The sequence below is a fragment of the Manis javanica genome, chromosome 2 (genome assembly GCF_040802235.1).
Source record: "Manis javanica isolate MJ-LG chromosome 2, MJ_LKY, whole genome shotgun sequence".
NCBI lineage: Eukaryota > Metazoa > Chordata > Mammalia > Pholidota > Manidae > Manis > Manis javanica.
Window position 1 is genome coordinate 7,412,244 of NC_133157.1, and position 18,298 is coordinate 7,430,541.

Consider the following 18,298-nt stretch of genomic DNA (forward strand, 5'->3'; position numbering starts at 1 on the left):
CTCAGAAGCCTGCCTCCTTCCGCACCAGGTCAGGGGATCTGGCCCCCTGGAAGCACTTAGGAAACGCCCCAGCTCAGAGATTTCCTTGGGACCCCTGCCCTGCCCCTGGTGGGAGAATCTGAGGCCTCCTAGTGAAAGGACACAGCTCAGGATGGGAAGTAAATTCCTCCACCGCACGTCATCTGCCTGGTCCTTGGTCACATTCCAGGAACCTTGCCAGTTAAATTCCTTATTAACTCTGGAGTCGGTTATACTGCAAGAAAGGAAGGTGGGGGCCGCCCCAGGCTCTCTTTCCCTCGTTTCTGTTGCCTTACCTGTGAAGTGGGACAAGCAGATCCACCAACAGACCGCAAGGGCTTGCTGCCCCTGACAGGTGAGAAGCCAGGGCTGAGCCACGATGCCATCCCAGGGCGAGAGCTGAGCCCGAGGTCCTAGGCGCTGCTCCAGAGGGCTGGAGAGAGCCCATGAGGGCTGCGCCTCCCTCCCTCCCCTCCCTCCCTCCTTCCTCTGGGGACCGGGACACTCAGGAGGACCAAGGCACAGGACCTCAGGCTCTCAGCTGGGAGGAGCCCTGGGGTCCTGGCTTCCAGCACCAGGGGTCGGGGCCCAGTTCACGGGCATCTGACCTGTGCAGTGCCCAGGGTCCTATACTTAGAATAACGCTCTGGTGTCAGACTTGAAATTACTAATGTATTTTTTTGATGAGCATCCAGACATTTTCATTTTGTACTGGACCCCACAAATTATGTAGCCAGTTGTGGCAGGGAGTTGGGGTGACTTCTCAGGAGTGGCTGGAGACCTGGTACTTGGCCCACACTTTGCCTCCCCCTACCCAGTACTGGCAGGCCCAGAGGCAATTCAGGTGTGGGAGGAAGGAGGAGTGCCCTGAGCTGGGAGGCAAGGAGCATTGCTGTGGGAGGGAGTGGGCTGGCTGCCAAGCCACAGCTACTGGCCTGGCAGGGGCGGGCCTCTCTGAGCAGGTGTGAAATAGAGGTAAGGGTGAGATGTAACCTGGCAGGCAGGGGGCTGGTGGGGGGAACTTGCTGGCTCGGAGAGAGGGCTCTGGAGTCAGGCCTGGCCTCATTCTGGTTCCACGTTGTGCTGGAGGGACACCAGCAAATTAGTGCCTCTTTCTAGGCCTGTTTCCTTATCTGTAAAGGGTATTAAAGTAGTTTCCACCTTCAAGAGATTGTACAAATTCAGAGGTGGCACCTGTGAAGTACCTGTCCCCAGGACTGGCACTTGATATTTGGGAGCCATCAATTTTAGTGGGTGGCCCTTCCTCACCTGGCTCTATCCTACTTGAGTGTGGCAGATGGCAGATGGGTACCAAGACCTCACCCCCCTTCAGCTTTGTCTCTGCTTACAGCCTCTCCTTGGTCTCCAAGGCTCAGGGGCTCCTGGTTCTCAAGGGATCCAACTCAACCCCCTCCCAGGAAGTTGTCTCCTCCTGCTGCCCCATCCCCTGGGAGATGCCGGCCCAGTGCACAGAGGTGCCTCTGTCCTGGCCCTGCCCCTGGGTTGGGTGTTTATTGCTGGGGTGGCCCAAATACTGTGTCCTGGGGTGGTGACCTGGCAGGAGTGATCCACAGCTACTTCCTCCAGGCAGATGAAGACGATCCCTGGCTGGTCTGGGACTCATTCAGGGCCTGCTGAAGCCTCTCAGAGGACCCCCTTCCCAGCCTCTGCAGTTCCTGCAGCTTCTAGGAGGTGAGTTGGGGGCAGGAGCCTCCTCAACCCAAAAGAGTGTCATGGTGTGGTTGGGGTGCTTTGCTGTGCAACCCTTCTGTGGGCATCTGTTTTTCTGTCCACACCCTGGCTCCTCTGTCCCCTCAGGTGGCCTGCTGGGGGTCCCACCTACTTCCTCCTGAGGCCAGAGGGGAAGTTAGGTAAGCCTCATAGACTGTAAGTATCTTAAGGGGCCTCTCTCCTCAGAAGGAACTTGGGGCCAGGCCAGTAACTCACACTCAAGCCTCTGTAGCCAGATGAGGAAAGGAACGTCTTCCAGGTACTGGTGGGCCCTGCATCCAGTGTCACTGGGACTGGCCGGACCACTCCAGCTCTGTCCGTGAAGAACCAGGCTCCAGTTCCAGATCCACTGTCCAGGTCTTGAGAACTGGCACTTGCGGAGCAACTACTTTGTGCAGACCCTCACCTGAAGTGGCTTTTACCCCCTCTCTCCAGGGGCCCGTCCCTTGGACTCCTTCTCTGCCCAGAGGGAGAGAGGCTGGAGTCTCCAGGCCTGGCTCTCACCCTGGCTCTGCCTAGGATCTTTGGGGCATCTTGGGTAAATCCTGTCCCCCTCTATGGGCCTTCGTTTCAGTCTCTGTAAATTGAGAGCTGGGGTGGCAGGTGAAGGGGTTTCTGAGGGCTCTTTCCAGGACCCTGTGGAAGGAAAAAATTGTTAATGGTGCAAAGACTGCTAAGGGGGTAAGGTGGAGGGGTTACATCCAGGATCCACCCTGGGGCAGGAAGGGCTTAAGCAGAGGCCATCTCTCCCAGATTACGGGGCAGCGACTCAGGGCGAGGACAAGCCCCAAGCCGGGTCAAGGAGTAGCACCAATATTGGCCAGGCTACCCATCCATGAAGGCCCTGGTGCGGGTGTGGGGCAGGCCTGGGGCTTTGGGGGAGAACAGCTTGTGGGTTATTCAGCAGGCAGGCCTGGGGAAGTCCCAGCTCAGTGTGCCTCACTCCTTCCTCCCTCTGGAAAGTAGGGCTGAAGTAGTACCCATCTCATAGGTTATTTTAAAGATTCAGTGATGTGTGTCTGCAAAGTGCTTAGCACAAGAGAAAGCACTGGACACATAGGAGCTGTTGTTTTCCTTAATCCTCATCATTGTTTGCGTGGTTGTTCTTGGGGCCAGGAAAGGAAAGCTGCTCTAATGCAGAGCCTCCGGGAGTAATCCTGGCCTGCAGACATGGGATGCCTAAAGAGGAAGCTCCCTGAGCTGGGTTGCTCCACCCTCTTACTTGCAAGTCCAGGTCATTGGCCTGGGCAGGGAGAAGGGCTGGGGACAGGATGCCCCCACCCTGATACAGCCTCCAACCTGCCCGCTAATCTCAGGTACGGAGCTCCCCTTTCTGAGCCCCCAGGTGTTGGGTTCACCAGGCTTCCTGCCTGACTGCACTGTCCCTTTCTCTGTGGTTTTCTGTCCGGTGGCCAGTGGTCCCAGGCAGAGGGACAGGAATCTGGAATCCACCTTTGGCCCTCCCCACTCCTCCCAACTGCCTGGTGGGCAGTGTCTCCACAGCCTGGAGGCTGGACCTTGGGGGCTTTTTGAGTTCTGTTTTAATTAAAAACGAACTGATACTAAACAAATTAGTCCAGGGCAAGCAACCTGGAAGCTTATATAGAACAAAAAGGGAAGATACTGCACCCACCCCTTCTGCACATCCGCATCACACAAACTACTGCCAGTGGTGCCATGTGGATTCTTCCAGACACCTGTGTATGCATTTACAAACACTTATACATAGGTAGTTGTACTTTTTAAAAAAAGGAATCATGCTGTATGTGATTTTTTATAAAGTATATCAAGTTAACCATATCATTAAAAATTTATACTTTTTTTAACTAAAAATGTTTTTGAATATGAACACAACATATGACCATTATCTTAAACTCTTTGGAAAATACTGTTAAGCCTAAAGAAAAATGGCAGCATCTAATCTCATCCTTCCAGAACTAACCACTATTAGTCACTGTGATAGGCAAGAGGTATCTCATTTTCATTTTATCTTGCCTCATTTTTTCATTTTACTTTTTAAATACTGTGATACACACAAATGACAGCATGTACCGTACTGTTAAGTTATAAAAAAATACTATAATGTACCTCTTGAACTCAGGCTCCACCTAAAGACCAGACCTGTTACTGGAACTGCACACCTGTGTTCCCTCCCCTCCTTCCGCATCCCTGTCTCCCCCACTGAGATAACTATTCTTGACTTTTGCCTTTAAAACTTTAATCACTCTGATACACAAAAGCTGTCTCCTGTCCCTTGCTATGACAGGTGGCCTACTGCCCTGTCTGCTTAAACAATATATTGTACATTTTGTCTTTCTCATTCCTCAGGTCCCTAAGATCCACTCACGTAATTGTAGCTCATTCATTTTCCCTGCTATATGATATTCCACACCGAGACTGCACCACGATGTAAAAAAGCCCTGCTGATGATCCTATGGGCTGTTTCCAGTTCTTTATTTCAAGTAATGCTGCTATGAACTCTGTTATGTACATGTGCAAGAATTTCCCGGGGTATTTTCCCAGGAATGGAAAGCACATTTTTATAACTTCATTTTCCAAAATGATCATAGGGATGCAGTTCTTTAACTTGCTTCCTTCCCTTAAATACCCTGGACATCTCTTCCTGTCAGTAGATATTGATCTGCATTATGCATTTTTGTGTGGCTTGTGCCTTTATTTAACCAGGCCCCAATCACCGCTGCTGAAGCTGTTATTTTTCATTATCACATAAAATGATTTAATGAATATCCCTGTAACTGAAAGAAGCGACATAACATTTTCAGGCTTCACAATACGCTATGAGGTTGCTCTTCCTATTTTCTGTAGGCAGGGTTAGGGTAGATGTGCTGAGCTCGCACAGCTGGTAGATGGCGGAGCTGGACTTAAATCCAGAGGTGGAGCCCTGAATTCACCCACGGTGACTGGGTGCAGGGCTCTGGAGGCCCGGGCAGGGGGACCCAGGGAGAAACTCAACGAGTTCCAAGTGCAGCGTTCTCTGAGACTCAGTTTCCCCATCCCTGTCGTGGTGACAATAAAGCGAGATAGAAGTGGGCCTTTCCTACACTAACGGGCTCCGGAAGGCTGTATGTTCGTTCTCAGCCCGGGAAAGACCGCCCAGAGGAATACACAACGTGTTCCCTAGGCCGGGGCCGGGGCTCCTGCCCCACCACCCTTCCCCGCCGGCACCGCCCCGGGGCGGAGCCACCTCGGACCCTCGAGGCTCCACCCGCCTCCCAGGCCTGGGCCTGAGGTGCTGGCGGCGGCGCTAGGACCCGGCGGGCTGGGGCTGCGGCGGGGCCTGGGCGGCCTGCGGAGCGCGGACCCGGCTCCGGTCTCCCGGAGCCATGTGAGGGGGCGCGGGGGCCGCGGGGGGCCGGGCGCTCCCCGGGCGAGGTGAGCGGGCGCCGCGCGGGGGCGGGGGCTCCGGGGCTTCCCTAGACCCCGCTCACTCTTGGCAACCGCGCCCGGAGATCCCGGTGCCCGAGCCGAAGGGCTGTCTCGGGGTTCACGGGGGCCCCCTGCCGCTGACTTCCCCATTAGAGCTTGGGATTCTGCCGCCGTCCTGCTTCCCATCTCTTCCCAGTTAGGACCAGGGCTCCGGACCCCCAGGAAGACGGGAATTGGGGAGGGAGGGGTGTCAGCGCAAAGGGGGAGCAGAGGGTGAGTCGCTCCCACCCCCAGGTGGTCCCACCGGCGCGGCGCCCCTTCTCCTAGCCCTCCTCCCACGCAGGAGGGCTCCCTGGGCTGGGGGAGGCAAAGCCCCCAGAGAGAGGGCAGGGGTGGCCCCCACCCTTAGCCCACAGGCTCAGCCGTCCTGCATCCCCCGCCCTGGTACTGGTCCCACCACGTTCCTGGACCTGGGCTCTGGGCTGCCCCCTCCCCAGCCTGGGCTCGTCGCTGCCCGACAGGCCTGCTCGCCGGTACCGGTCCAGGTGCTGGGCCAACACTCCGTGCCTCTGGCTCCTTATGGCCCATGTGGGTCCTCCGGAAAGATCCCGTCAGGCTCAGCCCGTGCCGAGGGGCTGCCCCCTGTAAACAAGGCTCCCCGGCAGTCTCTGGGCAGCCACGCAAGGCACTTTGCCTCTCCGGACCTCAGTCTTCTTATCTGTGAAATGGGGAATAAGAGCCCTTGCCACGCAGCGTTGCCTGGAAGGTCTTTGAATGGTGATACGTGGCATGGCTCCCTGCACGCTTTCCTTGACATTCAAGTCGCTCTCTAGGTGTCAGCGGCGGAGGTAGTATTTCACTGGCAAACTCATGGTGAGAGGGGCCTTGACCAATGAATAACCATAAGACTAACAGCTGCTGGCACTGACTGGGCACTGTGAAGCCCCATCTGCTTGAATCCTTTCAATAACCTTGTGAGTTACACTTATTATTCCCATTTCGCAGATGAGGAAACTGAGACTCAGAGAGGCCACATGGCTTGCCCGAGGCCCCTCAGCCAGTAAGTGGTGGAGCTCTTCACACTCGAGCCTGAGAAGCTGTACTGACCATGGCCTCCTCAGAGCAGGATGGTGACGGGGCTGACCAGGGGGACGGTGGTCCTGGCTGAGGGCACTGCTGAGGCAAAGGTGGGAAAGTCTGGGTGGGCCTGGGAACTGGAGTGCTCTAGTGCGTCTGGAGCAGGGGGCATCTGAAGAAAGGGGTAGGGAGAGGGCAGGCTCAATTCAGAGGCAGAGGGACCTCGGAGGGCCTGGGACGCCAGAAGCGTCAGGGCTGACGGGCGCCATCCTGGGATTCTGGACTCCTGGCTCTTCCCTGACAGGCTGAATCCAAGGACAGGGCTCTCTTTCTTTCTGATGAGCCTGTTTCCTGATCTGTACCTCGGGTACTGGACCCAATGAGGTACCAGGCCTTATGGACAGGCCTTGAGGGCCGGCCTGGAGAAATCTGAAACTGGGCTGGGGAAGGGGGAGAGCTCTGGCGGAGAGGGGGCGGGGTTGGGCAGTGGGTGGGGTCATGACCTAACCAATCAGGAGCGGCATGTGGGGAGAGCCTCCTCGGGTCTGAGGTTCTTGTGGCTATTCTGGTGGCAGTGTGGGAGTAAACAACAGTTAGGTCAAGGGGCAGAGAGAGTGGTGGCTGCTGGGAGGCCCCTGGAGGGGAGCACTGAGCTGGGGAGCCTCTGGGCTCCAGTTTTTCCCGTTGCACGTTCTCGGCCCCTAGGGTCTTCTGGCCTTAAGTCTGCTGGAGGGGGCCGGACACAAGTACTTACCCCCTTTCGGCAGGTGCCAAAATTGAGATCTGGAGAGGAGCTGGGTCCTGCAAAGATGGGGGTCACTTGGGGAGAGAGCAGCAGAGCTGCCTTGTCACTGAGCAGCCGAGGTTGCTGGGTCTGGGCAGGGAGGAAGGGCTGCCTACGGCTGCATCATCCCCTAGCCCCTGCTCCAGAGGGTGGGATGCAATTGTAGCCACTTGATAGATGAGTCTGTGCCCTTAACCCCAAGACCTTACTTGTTTATGATGAAGTCATCCAGCGATCCGTCTGCACAGCTCTGCAGGCAGTGTGCGGCTCTGCAGACAAGGTTCTCTCACTGCCCTCAGAGAGCTTCCAGCCTGGGGGCGAGGTGACCCACAGGGGAAGTGCCTGGCCCACCACAGGCTTAGAGGATGAGTGGGCGTGAGCAGGGTGCAGGAGGACAGGGTATCCCAGGCAGAGGGGACAGTTTTTGTAAGTCCTGGAAGCGTGTTGAGTGCAGAGGAGTTTGGGGACCTATAAGGAATGTTGCGTTATTCTGGGAACACAGAGATTTAAGGCAGTACTTAGAATAGGGTGTGAATGGGGTTCCTTCTGGGTTGGGGGCAGGCCTGCCAACTGCATAGGAGAGCCAGGGTGTGGGGAGGCCCCTGCTCAGGGAGCAGAGTGGGAGAGAGCAAGGGCCCAGGAGAGAGGCAAGGCTGTGGGACCTGAGGCAGGTTCCTGCCCTTTCTGGACTTCAGTGTCTCCATTTGCAAAATAGATATGGCCCTGAGCTGTGAAGTCAGGGGTGGGTAGGAGGGCTGGTAGGGGTAGGGAGGGTGTAGACTTTGCCCAGCTGGACTGAGGGGAGGGTGCCCAGGCTATAACCCTTTCTGTGGCTTTCAGGTATAACCCCACATCCCTGCCCCCTGGGCCACCTGCAGCCCGCTGGAGAGAGATGAGTAGCAACAAAGTAAGTTCCCCTTCATTTCCTCTGCCCTCCCCCCCCAGTCTCTTACTTCCTCTGTGAAATGGGCTCCTTTAGACCTGCCTCAGATCCAGGCCACCATGGCTATCTTCCCCACCGGGAAGCAGCTGATGCCTGGGAGGCCCTGGTTTCAGACCTGCTCTGGCCACTGATCCATGTGGCTTTGGGCAAGCTCCTGCTCTGGTCCCAGGTCCACCTCTGTCCTCCTGAGCATGGCAGGTCCATCCCGTAGTGAAGGGCTGGCTGAGAAGGTGACTGTGGAGTACTGTGTAGGGGGTGGGGATGTGGAGGTGGAGGTCAAAGGGAGGCTGGGGCAGGAGGCATTGGTCAGTGTCAAAGATGACAGAATGTTGTGAGCATCGCTCCGAGTGTGGCAGGATTCCCCATCATCCATTCGTTCGTGTTTTCGTGAGCACCTACTGTGTGCCTGACCCTGCTCACCCCTTCTCTAGGGTCAACTCTCTGCAGTCTTGGCAGAGCCTGAGGATTGGGAGTGGGGTAATGTGGGTGTATCAGTCTGGGTCCAGTTGGGAGAAAGAAACCACACAGTAATTTGAACAGGGAAAGTGTAATATAAAGAATTACTAACAAGAAACAGGCACTGGAGTAACAAGGGATTGGAATTCTGAGGAATACAGAAACAGCAGGTGCGAGAGCTGCCACCACCCCCAGGGCTGAGATCAGGCTGTGCTGCAGAGGGCACAGCTTTGCCCCACTGGATGGCAGCAGAGTGGTGCTCTGCTGGTGGAAATTGTCATGAATCCACCCTCAAGGAGGGCTGTTCACAGATTACTCCCAGGACACACTCCAAGTTCTGGACAGAACTGCCCCAGGGAGGGGCAGCTTATGGTCTCTGGGTGTTACAGATGGCTGAGTGCACTGCAGGAGCTGAACTCCAGAGAAAGCACGGTCATCAGGAGCCAGAGGCACTCTTCTCCAAAACCGCCTGAAGGTGGTGCCGGAGGAGGCTGCTGAGTGCAGCACAGTGCTGGCCACTGGCCTCTGGAGCGGGCGCGTGTTGGAGAAGCCATGGACACTGAAGCACGTGCACCAGACCAGGTGCAAAGCCCACAGAACCAGGAAGAAAACTCCTTCCTTCTGGCAACGTCTCTCCAGTGCCCTCTACTGACAAAGCTTAAAATGCAGTTACCTGGCAAAGAAAAACATGTAGAGGGCCCAGATCCACTGTCACAGAGCAGACAAGGGGTATGAACTGGAGCTGAGAAGCAGCACAGGGGGTTCAACACAAGGAGCTAGGATTCCCAGGTCTCGCCTAACCTTGCAGACCCTGGGCAAATAAATCTCAGCGGATACTTTGGATATCAGTTTCCTGCCCCATCAGCCACATATTGTTGCACCAACTACCCACACATCCCAATTCCTGACCAGATCCATCCCCTTTAAGTCTGAGTGGTAGACATTTATGGAGAGTTACTGTTAGGGGGAAGACCTGACGCTGTCACTTGGATGCCCCACGTGCATCCAGGTATCCTTCCAGCTGCAGCTGGAGGGGTCCTTCCGACACCCACTTCCAGGCCAGTCCAGCAAATCCTCCCTGAGAACTCCAGGCCCTGCCCAGGGATCTGGATATGCCGGGGATGGCTGCCGACTCAGTCCCAGGCTTTGGAGCTCAGGGTCTAATTGGGGGGCCCACAGTTTAGATGTGTGTGATGGGGCAGTGATGGGGGATGTTCAGGGGGCTGGAGGAGGTAGTGCCTGGGCTGGTCTGGAGTGAAGAACGGAAGTTAGCCAGGCGTGGTGGGGGGCAGGGGTGGCTGGGCCCTCACCGGCCTCTCCCTCTCCAGGAGCAGCGGTCAGCAGTGTTCGTGATCCTCTTTGCTCTCATCACCATCCTCATCCTCTACAGCTCCAACAGCGCCAGTGAGGTCTTCCATTACGGCTCCCTGCGGGGCCGCAGCCGCCGGCCTGCCGACCTCAAGAAGTGGGGCATCGCTGACGGCTATGTCCCCATTCTTGGCAACAAGGTAGAGTGGAACTTCAGGCAATGCCCCGCACCCATCTGGCAGGCGGTCCTCCCTGTCACCCTCCATCCGTGCTCCCACCACGTCCTCCTGCTCCAGCTCTCCTCTCTGCTACCTCCAGCTCATTCCCCCTAAAGGTGAGGGTGGACCCTGGGAGTCCAGGCCCTGGCCTCCAGTGCTCAGCCCCTTGTTTGCTGTGTGGCCTGTGCCCTGTCCCTGTCTGGGCCTCAGTTCTCTGCAAGGTCCCACCCTTAGTGCTAATATCCTACCATCTCCTGAGTCAGAATCCCTTTGGAAAGGTGTTTGGTTTTCTCTGATCTCTTTCTCTGCTGCTGAGTGTGCACAGAGCTGGGGAACAGGATGGGGTACTTGACCGCACAAACATAGTAACAATAATGGCTGCCCTTGGCCAGTTGCCTGTTGTGTGCTGGGCACTGTGATCAGCAGTCATCCTCACACCAACTCTGTGAGGTCAGCAATGTTCTCTCTCTGGAAGAGAGGGCGAAACTGAGGCTCAGAGAGGTGAAACCACTTGTCCAAGGCCACACAGCAAGGACGGGTGGAACCAGGGTACTGCCTGACCCCTGCTGAGTTGCAGCTGTGTCAACAGGCCAGAAGTCATTTCTGGGGCTACTGTTTGCCTTGAGTAGCCATGAAACTCAGGTTGTATTTCTGGGGTCACCCTGTAGTCCTCTAAGCCTTAATTGTTTTCCCTGGGGTCAGGAAGAAAATTACTGGCCTCAAGCATGGACTTCACATTCTAGGAGGAGGAGGGCTCTCCAAGTCCCTGCCGACCTCTCTGTCCTCCCTCACTAACCCCCTAAAATCTGTCAGGGTCTTTGCATACACAGTGTGTAGAACCTGGGGCTCTGAACATACCCTCACAGGGAAAGGGCACATTAGGTGTTAGAGACAGAACAACACTTAACTGAGACTTCCTCTATCCTGAGAAGCCCTGGAAGGGAAATAAAAATGGCAGAACTGGGAGAAAGTGGAGCGGCTTGACTGTGGGTGATCTGGAGGGAAGACGCAGCAGAGCTTGGCTGGTAGCTGTTTCTAGTCTGACAGGAGGCCAGAAAAACAGAGCTCAGGGAAGGTAGAAAAGCCGTCAGTGGAGGTACATGGGACATGTTGCTGGATCTTAAGAGTAAGTTGAGGGAAGGCTGCCTGGAGGAAGTGGCACCTGAGCTTAGCCTTGAAGGGTGAAAGGCCATTCCATGGGCAGAACATAGGCCTGAGAGAGCATGTGGTTCCAACCCATCCATTTCACTATTGGGGAAACAGAGGCCCAGAGTGGCTTCTACCCCTTCCTTATTGACAAGGTATCTTGTTTGTGGGTGATACGGAAATGTCCTCAGTGCATTGGGGTGGGTGTCCCCTTTGGGGAGCTGGGTGAGGCTGAGGCTCTGTGGCCACATGCACTGGGTTCAAATCCCAGCCCCACACTCTGCTGTGTGACCTGGGAGACATCCCTGCATGGCTGTCCTGTTCTTTTCCTTAACTCTGCACCAACCGAGTGGCCTTCTTTTCCTTCTCAACCAGCCACGGTCACTCCCACTTCAGAGCCTCTGGTCTCTCTGGCTTTCCTGCCTTGAGTACTTTTCCCTGTGTGGTTCCTTTTCATCCTTCAGGTTTCAGCTTAGAGAGGCCTCCCCAGATGACCTGTCTAGGGTAGCCCCATTCCCGTCACTCTTGATTTCATTTTCTTCCTAGCATGCTTTACTTACCACCTGGTCTATTTTATCTTTTACTTGTTCACTGTCTGTCTCCCCAGCTGTGAGCTTCTTAAAGGCAGGAACAGCATCTCTTTGCTCTTTGCTCTTTCCCTAGTACTTGGTCTTTAGCCAGCTCGCTGTAAATATTTGTTGAATGTTGAATGAATGGGTTTGTGTTTCTGTCTTTAAAATGGGCATAATAATTCCTGTCTCCTGGAGCCTGGTGTATGGAGCACCGGGCCTGGCACTGAGCGATCATGACAATGTTGACTTTCCTTGCTCCCCTCAGACACTGCCCTCCCGGTGCCACCAGTGTGTGATTGTCACCAGCTCTAGCCACCTGCTGGGCACCAAGCTGGGCCCTGAGATCGAGCGGGCCGAGTGCACAATCCGTATGAACGATGCGCCCACCACGGGCTACTCAGCCGATGTGGGTAACAAGACCACCTTCCGTGTAGTGGCCCATTCCAGCGTATTCCGTGTGCTGCGAAGGCCCCAGGAGTTCGTCAACCGGACCCCTGAAACCATATTCATCTTCTGGGGCCCCCCAAACAAGATGCAGAAGCCCCAGGGCAGCCTCGTGCGTGTCATCCAGCGGGCAGGCCTGGTGTTCCCCAATATGGAGGCCTATGCTGTCTCTCCCAGCCGCATGCGCCAATTTGACGACCTCTTCCGGGGTGAGACAGGCAAGGACAGGTACCAGCCTCCTGCCTGCCTCCTTTGACCAGCCCTATGCTCTCCATCAGCATGCTCTGCCCAGAGGGCCTGTTGCTCCCAGCATGCACTGCTCTGAGGGTGTGGTCACTTTTTGCCACCCTCTGGTTAGGTTCCTATAGGAGTTCTCTTTATGTCCAGCTCTTAGCATGAGTCTTTTCCAACATGCTCTGCATGGCCTTTTCTCCCCAGAAGGGTTTCCTCCCAGTGTGCATTGCTCTGAGGGAACAAGAGCTCCCAGCATGCTCTGCTCTAGGTTGCACACTCACTCCTGGCATCTTTTTAGGAGAACTCCCGTAATGTGTGTGCCTCCTGGAAAGTGTTGCTTGTCTTCCAGCACGTTTTGCTTTAAGCATGCAGTTGTTCCCAGCATGCTTCATTCTAAGGATATGTCATTCCCAGCATGTCTTGCTCTGACTAATCTTCCTAGAAAAGCTAGGCCAGTGCTGTCCAATAGACATATAATGCAAGCCATATATGTAATTAAAGTTTTTATAGCAGCCAGTTTAGAAAGGTAAAAAAAAAAAGTAAAATTAATTTTAATGTATTTATTTAACCCAGCATGTCCAACATATAGATCTTATACATATTTTGTTTGATTTATACCTAAATACTTAAAACTTATTAGACCTATTATAAATGGTATTTAAACATTTTTTTCAGGTTTCTAATTATTCATTGCTAGTACAGAGAAATGTTTGATTTTTGTGTGTTGACCTTCTATCCTATAATCCTGTTAAACTTATTTTTTCTAGGAGATTTTTGTAGGTTCTTTGGGATTTTCTATACAGATGATCATGTTAAAAGGACATGGCAGTCAAAGACAGTTTTATTTCTTCCTTTCCAGTCTTTATGCCTCTTATTTATTTTTCTTGCCTTATTGCACTTGCTAGAACTTTCAAAACAAAGTCAAATTATAGTGGAAGTGATGAGAATAGACACCCTTGCTTTGGTCCCAGTTTTAAGGGGAAAGCATTCAGTCATTCCTCATTGTTATGATGTCAGTATGCTGTTAGCTGTAGGGTTTTTAGCTGCCCTTTATCAGGCTGAGGAAGTTCCTGACTCTTACTAATTTACTAAAAGTTTTCATCGTTACTGGATATTGAATTTTATCAGATGTTTTTCTGTATCAGTTGATATGGTCATGTGGTTTTCCTTAAGATTGTTAATAGGGTGGTTTATTAAATATTGGATCAGCCTTGCACTTCTGGAATAAACTCTACTTAGTTGTGGCATATATTCTTTTTATATATTGCTGGATACAATTTGCTAATATTTTGTTGAGGTTTTCTGTGTCTGTGTTCATGAGAGATAGCAGTCTATAATTTTTTTTGTTACTGTCTTTGCCTGGTTTTGGTATCAAGGTAATGCTGGCCTCAGAAAATGAATTGGGACATGTTTCTTCTATTTTCTGGAAGAGATTGTATAGAATTGGTGTTATTTCTTCTTTAAGTGTTTGGTAGAATTTGCCAGTGAAACCATCTGGTCCTAGGTAGGTTTTTTTTTTTTCCCAGAAGATTTTGAACTATGAGTTCAATTTCTTTAATAGTTACAGGATATTCAGGTTACCTATTTCATCTTGGGTGAGTTTTGGTAGTTCATGATTTTCGAGGAATTGGCCCATTTCATCTAAGTTGTCAAATTTATGTATGTGTTGTTTGTGGTTTTCTTATTATCCCTTTAATGTCTACAGGGTCTGTGATGATATTCTCTTTTACTCTTGATATTGGTAACTTGTGTTTTTTTCTCTATTTTTGTCAGTCTTCTGAGAAGTTTATTTTCTTCTGAAACTTTTCAAAGAACCACCTTCAATCAAACATACCCAAAATATTTTCAGTTCAACATGCAATTAATGTAAAAAAATTATCAGTGACAGACTCTACATTCTTTTTTCATTCTATGAAATCCGGTGTGTATTTTATACTGACAGCACATTTCAACCACATGTGAGGTGTTGCATGTGCACACGTGTGGCTAGTGGTGCTCTAGTGGGCAGCACAGCTCTAGGTTCTTGGCTAGTTCTTCTATGCCTTGCTCTGCTCTTCGGGACACTCTCAGCATGCCCTTCTCTCATTAGTCTCCCCTTAGGAATTTGCTCCTCGAATGGGCACAGCTGCTTCTAACAAGCTCTGCGGGTCACTCTCAGCCTGCTCATCTGTGACTTGTCTCCTTAGGAGTTTATCCCCAGTATGCCCTGTTCCTTTAAAGGAGCTCTCCCAAGTGCCTCATTTCTGCCCAGACAAGCCCTCTGCCAGCATGCCGGGGCTCCTGCAGTGGGGCTGGACTGGGGGAACTGAAGTTGGGGGAGGGCCCTGATGGGTGCTGGGAGGAGTTCAGGGAGACTCCTGCCCACCACACCCCTGCCAGCAGGCCCCTTCAGGATGGCCCCTCTCCTACTCTAGGGAAAAGTCCCATTCGTGGTTGAGCACCGGCTGGTTCACCATGGTGATTGCGGTGGAGCTGTGTGACCATGTGCATGTCTATGGCATGGTCCCCCCCAACTACTGCAGGTGAGCACCCCCAGGACACCACCCAGCCACTGGCCACAAGAGGAACTGGGAGCCTGGAAACTTTGCCTGGGGGTGCCTTTGAGCGCGTCTGTTTTGTGGTATTCCAACTGCTGTGCAGAGACCTGGGCCCCTTGGAGCTACCTCAGGAGCCTCCACTGTAACTCAGCCAGAGGCCCGAGTTTGCATATTAATAATAACTACTATTACTATTATGTGAAAAGCCCACCAGGTGACAGCTCTTCTTTATGAGTGCTGACCAGGCACCAAGCATGGCTACATTTTTTTATCTCATTTACTCCTCACAGTGACACTAATGAGTAGGTACATTATTCTCCCCATTTCATAGGAAGGAAAACTGAGGACAATGTTCTGTGAGTGGCCTAAGTTCCCACAGAAAGAGGTGGGGCCAGGCTCCAAGCCCATGGTCTTTACCACTACCCTATACTGCCACCCTCTCAGGGCAAGGAAACATTTCCACTACATTAAAAAAAGTTTTATCATCACAAACCTAGTCCCTCCTGTATCCCTTTTACAGATGGGGAGCCTGAGCCCCAGAGAGGGGCTGAGATTTCCCTTACTCATATACAATAGCAAGTCAGGGGCTGGGCAGGGCAAGGGCCCCACCAGGGCCCACCCTGCCCTTACGCCGCATCTGCTCTGCCCCAGCCAGCAGCCCCGCCTGCAGCGCATGCCGTACCACTACTATGAGCCCAAGGGGCCGGATGAGTGTGTCACCTACATCCAGAACGAGCACAGCCGCAAGGGCAACCACCACCGCTTCATCACTGAGAAGAGGGTCTTCTCATCCTGGGCCCAGCTGTATGGAATCACCTTCTCCCACCCCTCCTGGACCTAGGCTGCCCTGCCTGTGGGGCTCTTAGGGACAAGGAGACGGGCTTTCCACTCAGCCACTCAACCAGGGGCCATCGTCTGGCCTGTGGAGGCTGGCCGGAGTGTCTTCTGGCCAATCTGGGCCTTGTAGAAGACTTACCCTCCAGCCAGTGAGGGCTGGGGGGTGTCTCTTGACCAATCAGGGATTTGGGCTTCTATGTGGTTAATCGGGGTGTTAGGGTACTTCTTGTCCAGTCAGGGTCTAAGCATAGTCAATCAGGGTATTTCTGAGTAATCTGGGGCTAAGGACATGTCCTTTCTCTTGAGGCCTTGGTTCAGGGCCCCAGGGTGGACCCCAGATCACTCCCTATTAGCTGGGACACTGGGGTCCCATCCCGAGCAGCTGGGAACTTCATGTGGCCCCTTCACTCCCCAGAGCTAAGAGGAGGTTGCGTGAGGGTGGGAGCTGTCTGGAGGCCGGGCTGGGGCATTGTTGGGGTTGTGGGGGTTCCGGAGGTGGGAGGTCGGCATCTGGGTCCTGGCTCTGCCCCGAGTGGCCTTGGACAAACCCCTTGCCCCCTCTGTCACCCTTCTGCCTGTGTCAGGTTCTAATGTGGAGTCTGAGACCCCCTCCCACCTCCCCCACTGATAGCCTGGGGTCTGTCCCCACAAGGAAAGACTGGGCCCTTCCAGCACCAGCCCTTGCTGGGGGACTCAGCTTCCCTAAGGCCTGGGGTTCCCTTCCCCACTGCCTCCTGGAAACATAAGGGTGTTTTTGTGCAGACACTCCCAGGGTTTGGGAGACTCTGGCAGGAACCCGAAGCAGCTGTTTTCTTAGCCCCTCCACCCAGCTGCCCCTTGCTTGGCTCTTGAAGAGCCAGGCCCCCTTTTCTGTCATCAGCAGTGAGGCTTTCCACCTGTCAGAGGAGCCTTTGGGGCTGAGAAAGGGGAAACCCAGCCAAATGTGGTTTCATGCAGCCCCTTTGTCTGCAATTGCTGGAGTCTTCCAAGGGTCTCCCCAAACTGGGCCTGGGAAGGCTCTAGGGGTTTAGGAGCTGTGCCACCTGGGTTCTGTCCCCTCACTCAACATCAGGCACTTTATTGCTGGGCCTCAGTGGGCTGGGTTTGCCCCCCTGCTCTTCCAGAGCCTGGAAGGAAAACTGGAGGGCTTCCTGGAGAAGGCTGTGGAGTGGGAGGGGTCAGGTGGAGGAGGGGGAGGCCAGTAGCAGCCATTGCACACTGGGATGGGGCGGGGTGGGCCTGCCACTGCCCCAGAGTTGGTTTTGTATGATTTGTACAGGAATAAATGCATCTAAGCTCTGGCTGTGGTTCCTGAGTCTCCCGGATGCCCCCTCTGGCCCAGTGCTGTGGGCTTCCTCAGGACAGCACCCACATCCTCCAGGCTGGGCGCCCACAGGCCAGTGAATCATACATTTTGTGGCTTGGGTGGAGACCTGGCAGCTCTGGAGGCTGGGGGGTATGGACTCCTGAGCCAGGCTTACCTGGCTTTTCCAGTCCTGCCTTCCCCTGCCTCTGTGACCTCTGGCGAGTCACTTCACCTCCGAGAGCCCCAGTTCCCTCTTGGGCAGGACAGGACCAGACACGGCTCCCAAGCTCAATGTGCAGGGAGGTGGGCCCGGGCAGGTTCTGTCCCAGTGTGACCACCAAGGGCGGTAAGGGCTACGAGGACAGTCACACGGGACAACAGCACGGCGTGCCTTGAGGTGAAGGACCAAGAGGTTTGAGGGAAGAGCTCCCAGCGGGAAGAGAAGAGCCAGGGGGAAGCGGAGGAGCCTGAGGTGAGTGGGAAGCAGCTGGTGGGGCCTTGGAGGAGGCCAGTAGAGCGGATCGAGTGAGGGGAGGGCAGCCCGGGCCAGAGGACGGCCCCAGGGCCTGGAAGTGCTGGGGGCAGGGAGCCACAATTACTGCAGGGCCAGCAGGAAAGAGGAAGGCGGGGCTGCTGCCATGGGAGGGGTGGACTCCTCATGGCCGCCAAACTCAGCGAAAGAAAGGGCTTGTTTACTCCAGGTTGGCAGGAGGGAGAGGGCCTGTGACTCTGGGAGATTACAACTGTTTAGGCCGATAAGATGCCCAGGGGAGCAGAGGCCTAACAAAGGGTGGCTGTCCGAGACAGGGGCAGACGGTCTGCCGGGGACATGGGGCAAGAGCTGTCCCTGGGCACTGGGCCAGCAGGATGGTGGGCCACAGAGCTGGGAGGCGAGAAGGGCACCTGCGTTTGCCTCTCAGTTCGAGTATACATTCAAGAAACAGGTAGCCGAGTACCATGGGCTGCATTGCGTGCGATGGATGAGGGAGGGAATGTCAGATGGGAAGAATGGCCTGAACAGAGGCCTGGTCAGGGGACCGTGGGCTTGCTTGGTACGCAGTGAGGCCACAGAAGGAGGCAGCAGTGGGAGACGAGAGCACCTGGGGCCAGCATGAGGGGACAAAGCCTCCCTCCTTCTTGCTTGAAGAGCAATCTTGCTTGACAGCAGCAGGACGGGGAGGCTGGGAGATCGCAGGACCCAGGTGCAGGGCCAACCAGACAGTAGTGCTGGTGGTGGTGGGCATGTCAGAGGGACAGGGACCCCTTGCAAGGTCGTTACGTGGGGAGCCTAAGGGCCTGC

At 54.3% G+C, this 18,298-nt stretch overlaps 2 protein-coding genes across 5 annotated transcripts in view; both read left to right on the forward strand.

Moving 5' to 3' along the window:
* The window catches only part of ST6GALNAC6 (ST6 N-acetylgalactosaminide alpha-2,6-sialyltransferase 6), a 24,368-nt gene continuing 6,070 nt past the window's right edge, over window positions 1-18,298 (forward strand). Inside the window, exons 1-7 of one of the 4 annotated variants that reach the window (XM_017661675.3) lie at window positions 1-373; window positions 1,606-1,710; window positions 7,838-7,904; window positions 9,725-9,904; window positions 11,906-12,312; window positions 14,733-14,840; window positions 15,507-17,470. In XM_017661675.3, coding sequence (XP_017517164.1) covers window positions 1,610-1,710; window positions 7,838-7,904; window positions 9,725-9,904; window positions 11,906-12,312; window positions 14,733-14,840; window positions 15,507-15,696 — 1,053 coding nt within the window. In that variant the 5' untranslated portion in view covers window positions 1-373; window positions 1,606-1,609 and the 3' untranslated portion in view covers window positions 15,697-17,470. Of the gene's footprint in view, window positions 374-1,605; window positions 1,711-4,996; window positions 5,143-6,141; window positions 6,197-7,837; window positions 7,905-9,724; window positions 9,905-11,905; window positions 12,313-14,732; window positions 14,841-15,506; window positions 17,471-18,298 lie in introns of those variants that run through there. The other 3 variants (XM_017661678.3, XM_037008099.2, XM_037008100.2) reach the window with 3 other exon arrangements.
* AK1 (adenylate kinase 1) overlaps window positions 17,334-18,298 on the forward strand; it is a 12,524-nt gene continuing 11,559 nt past the window's right edge. The window contains exon 1 of the mRNA XM_017661685.3: window positions 17,334-17,470. The gene's annotated coding sequence lies outside the window, so the exon portion shown is untranslated. The remainder of the gene's footprint in view (window positions 17,471-18,298) is intronic.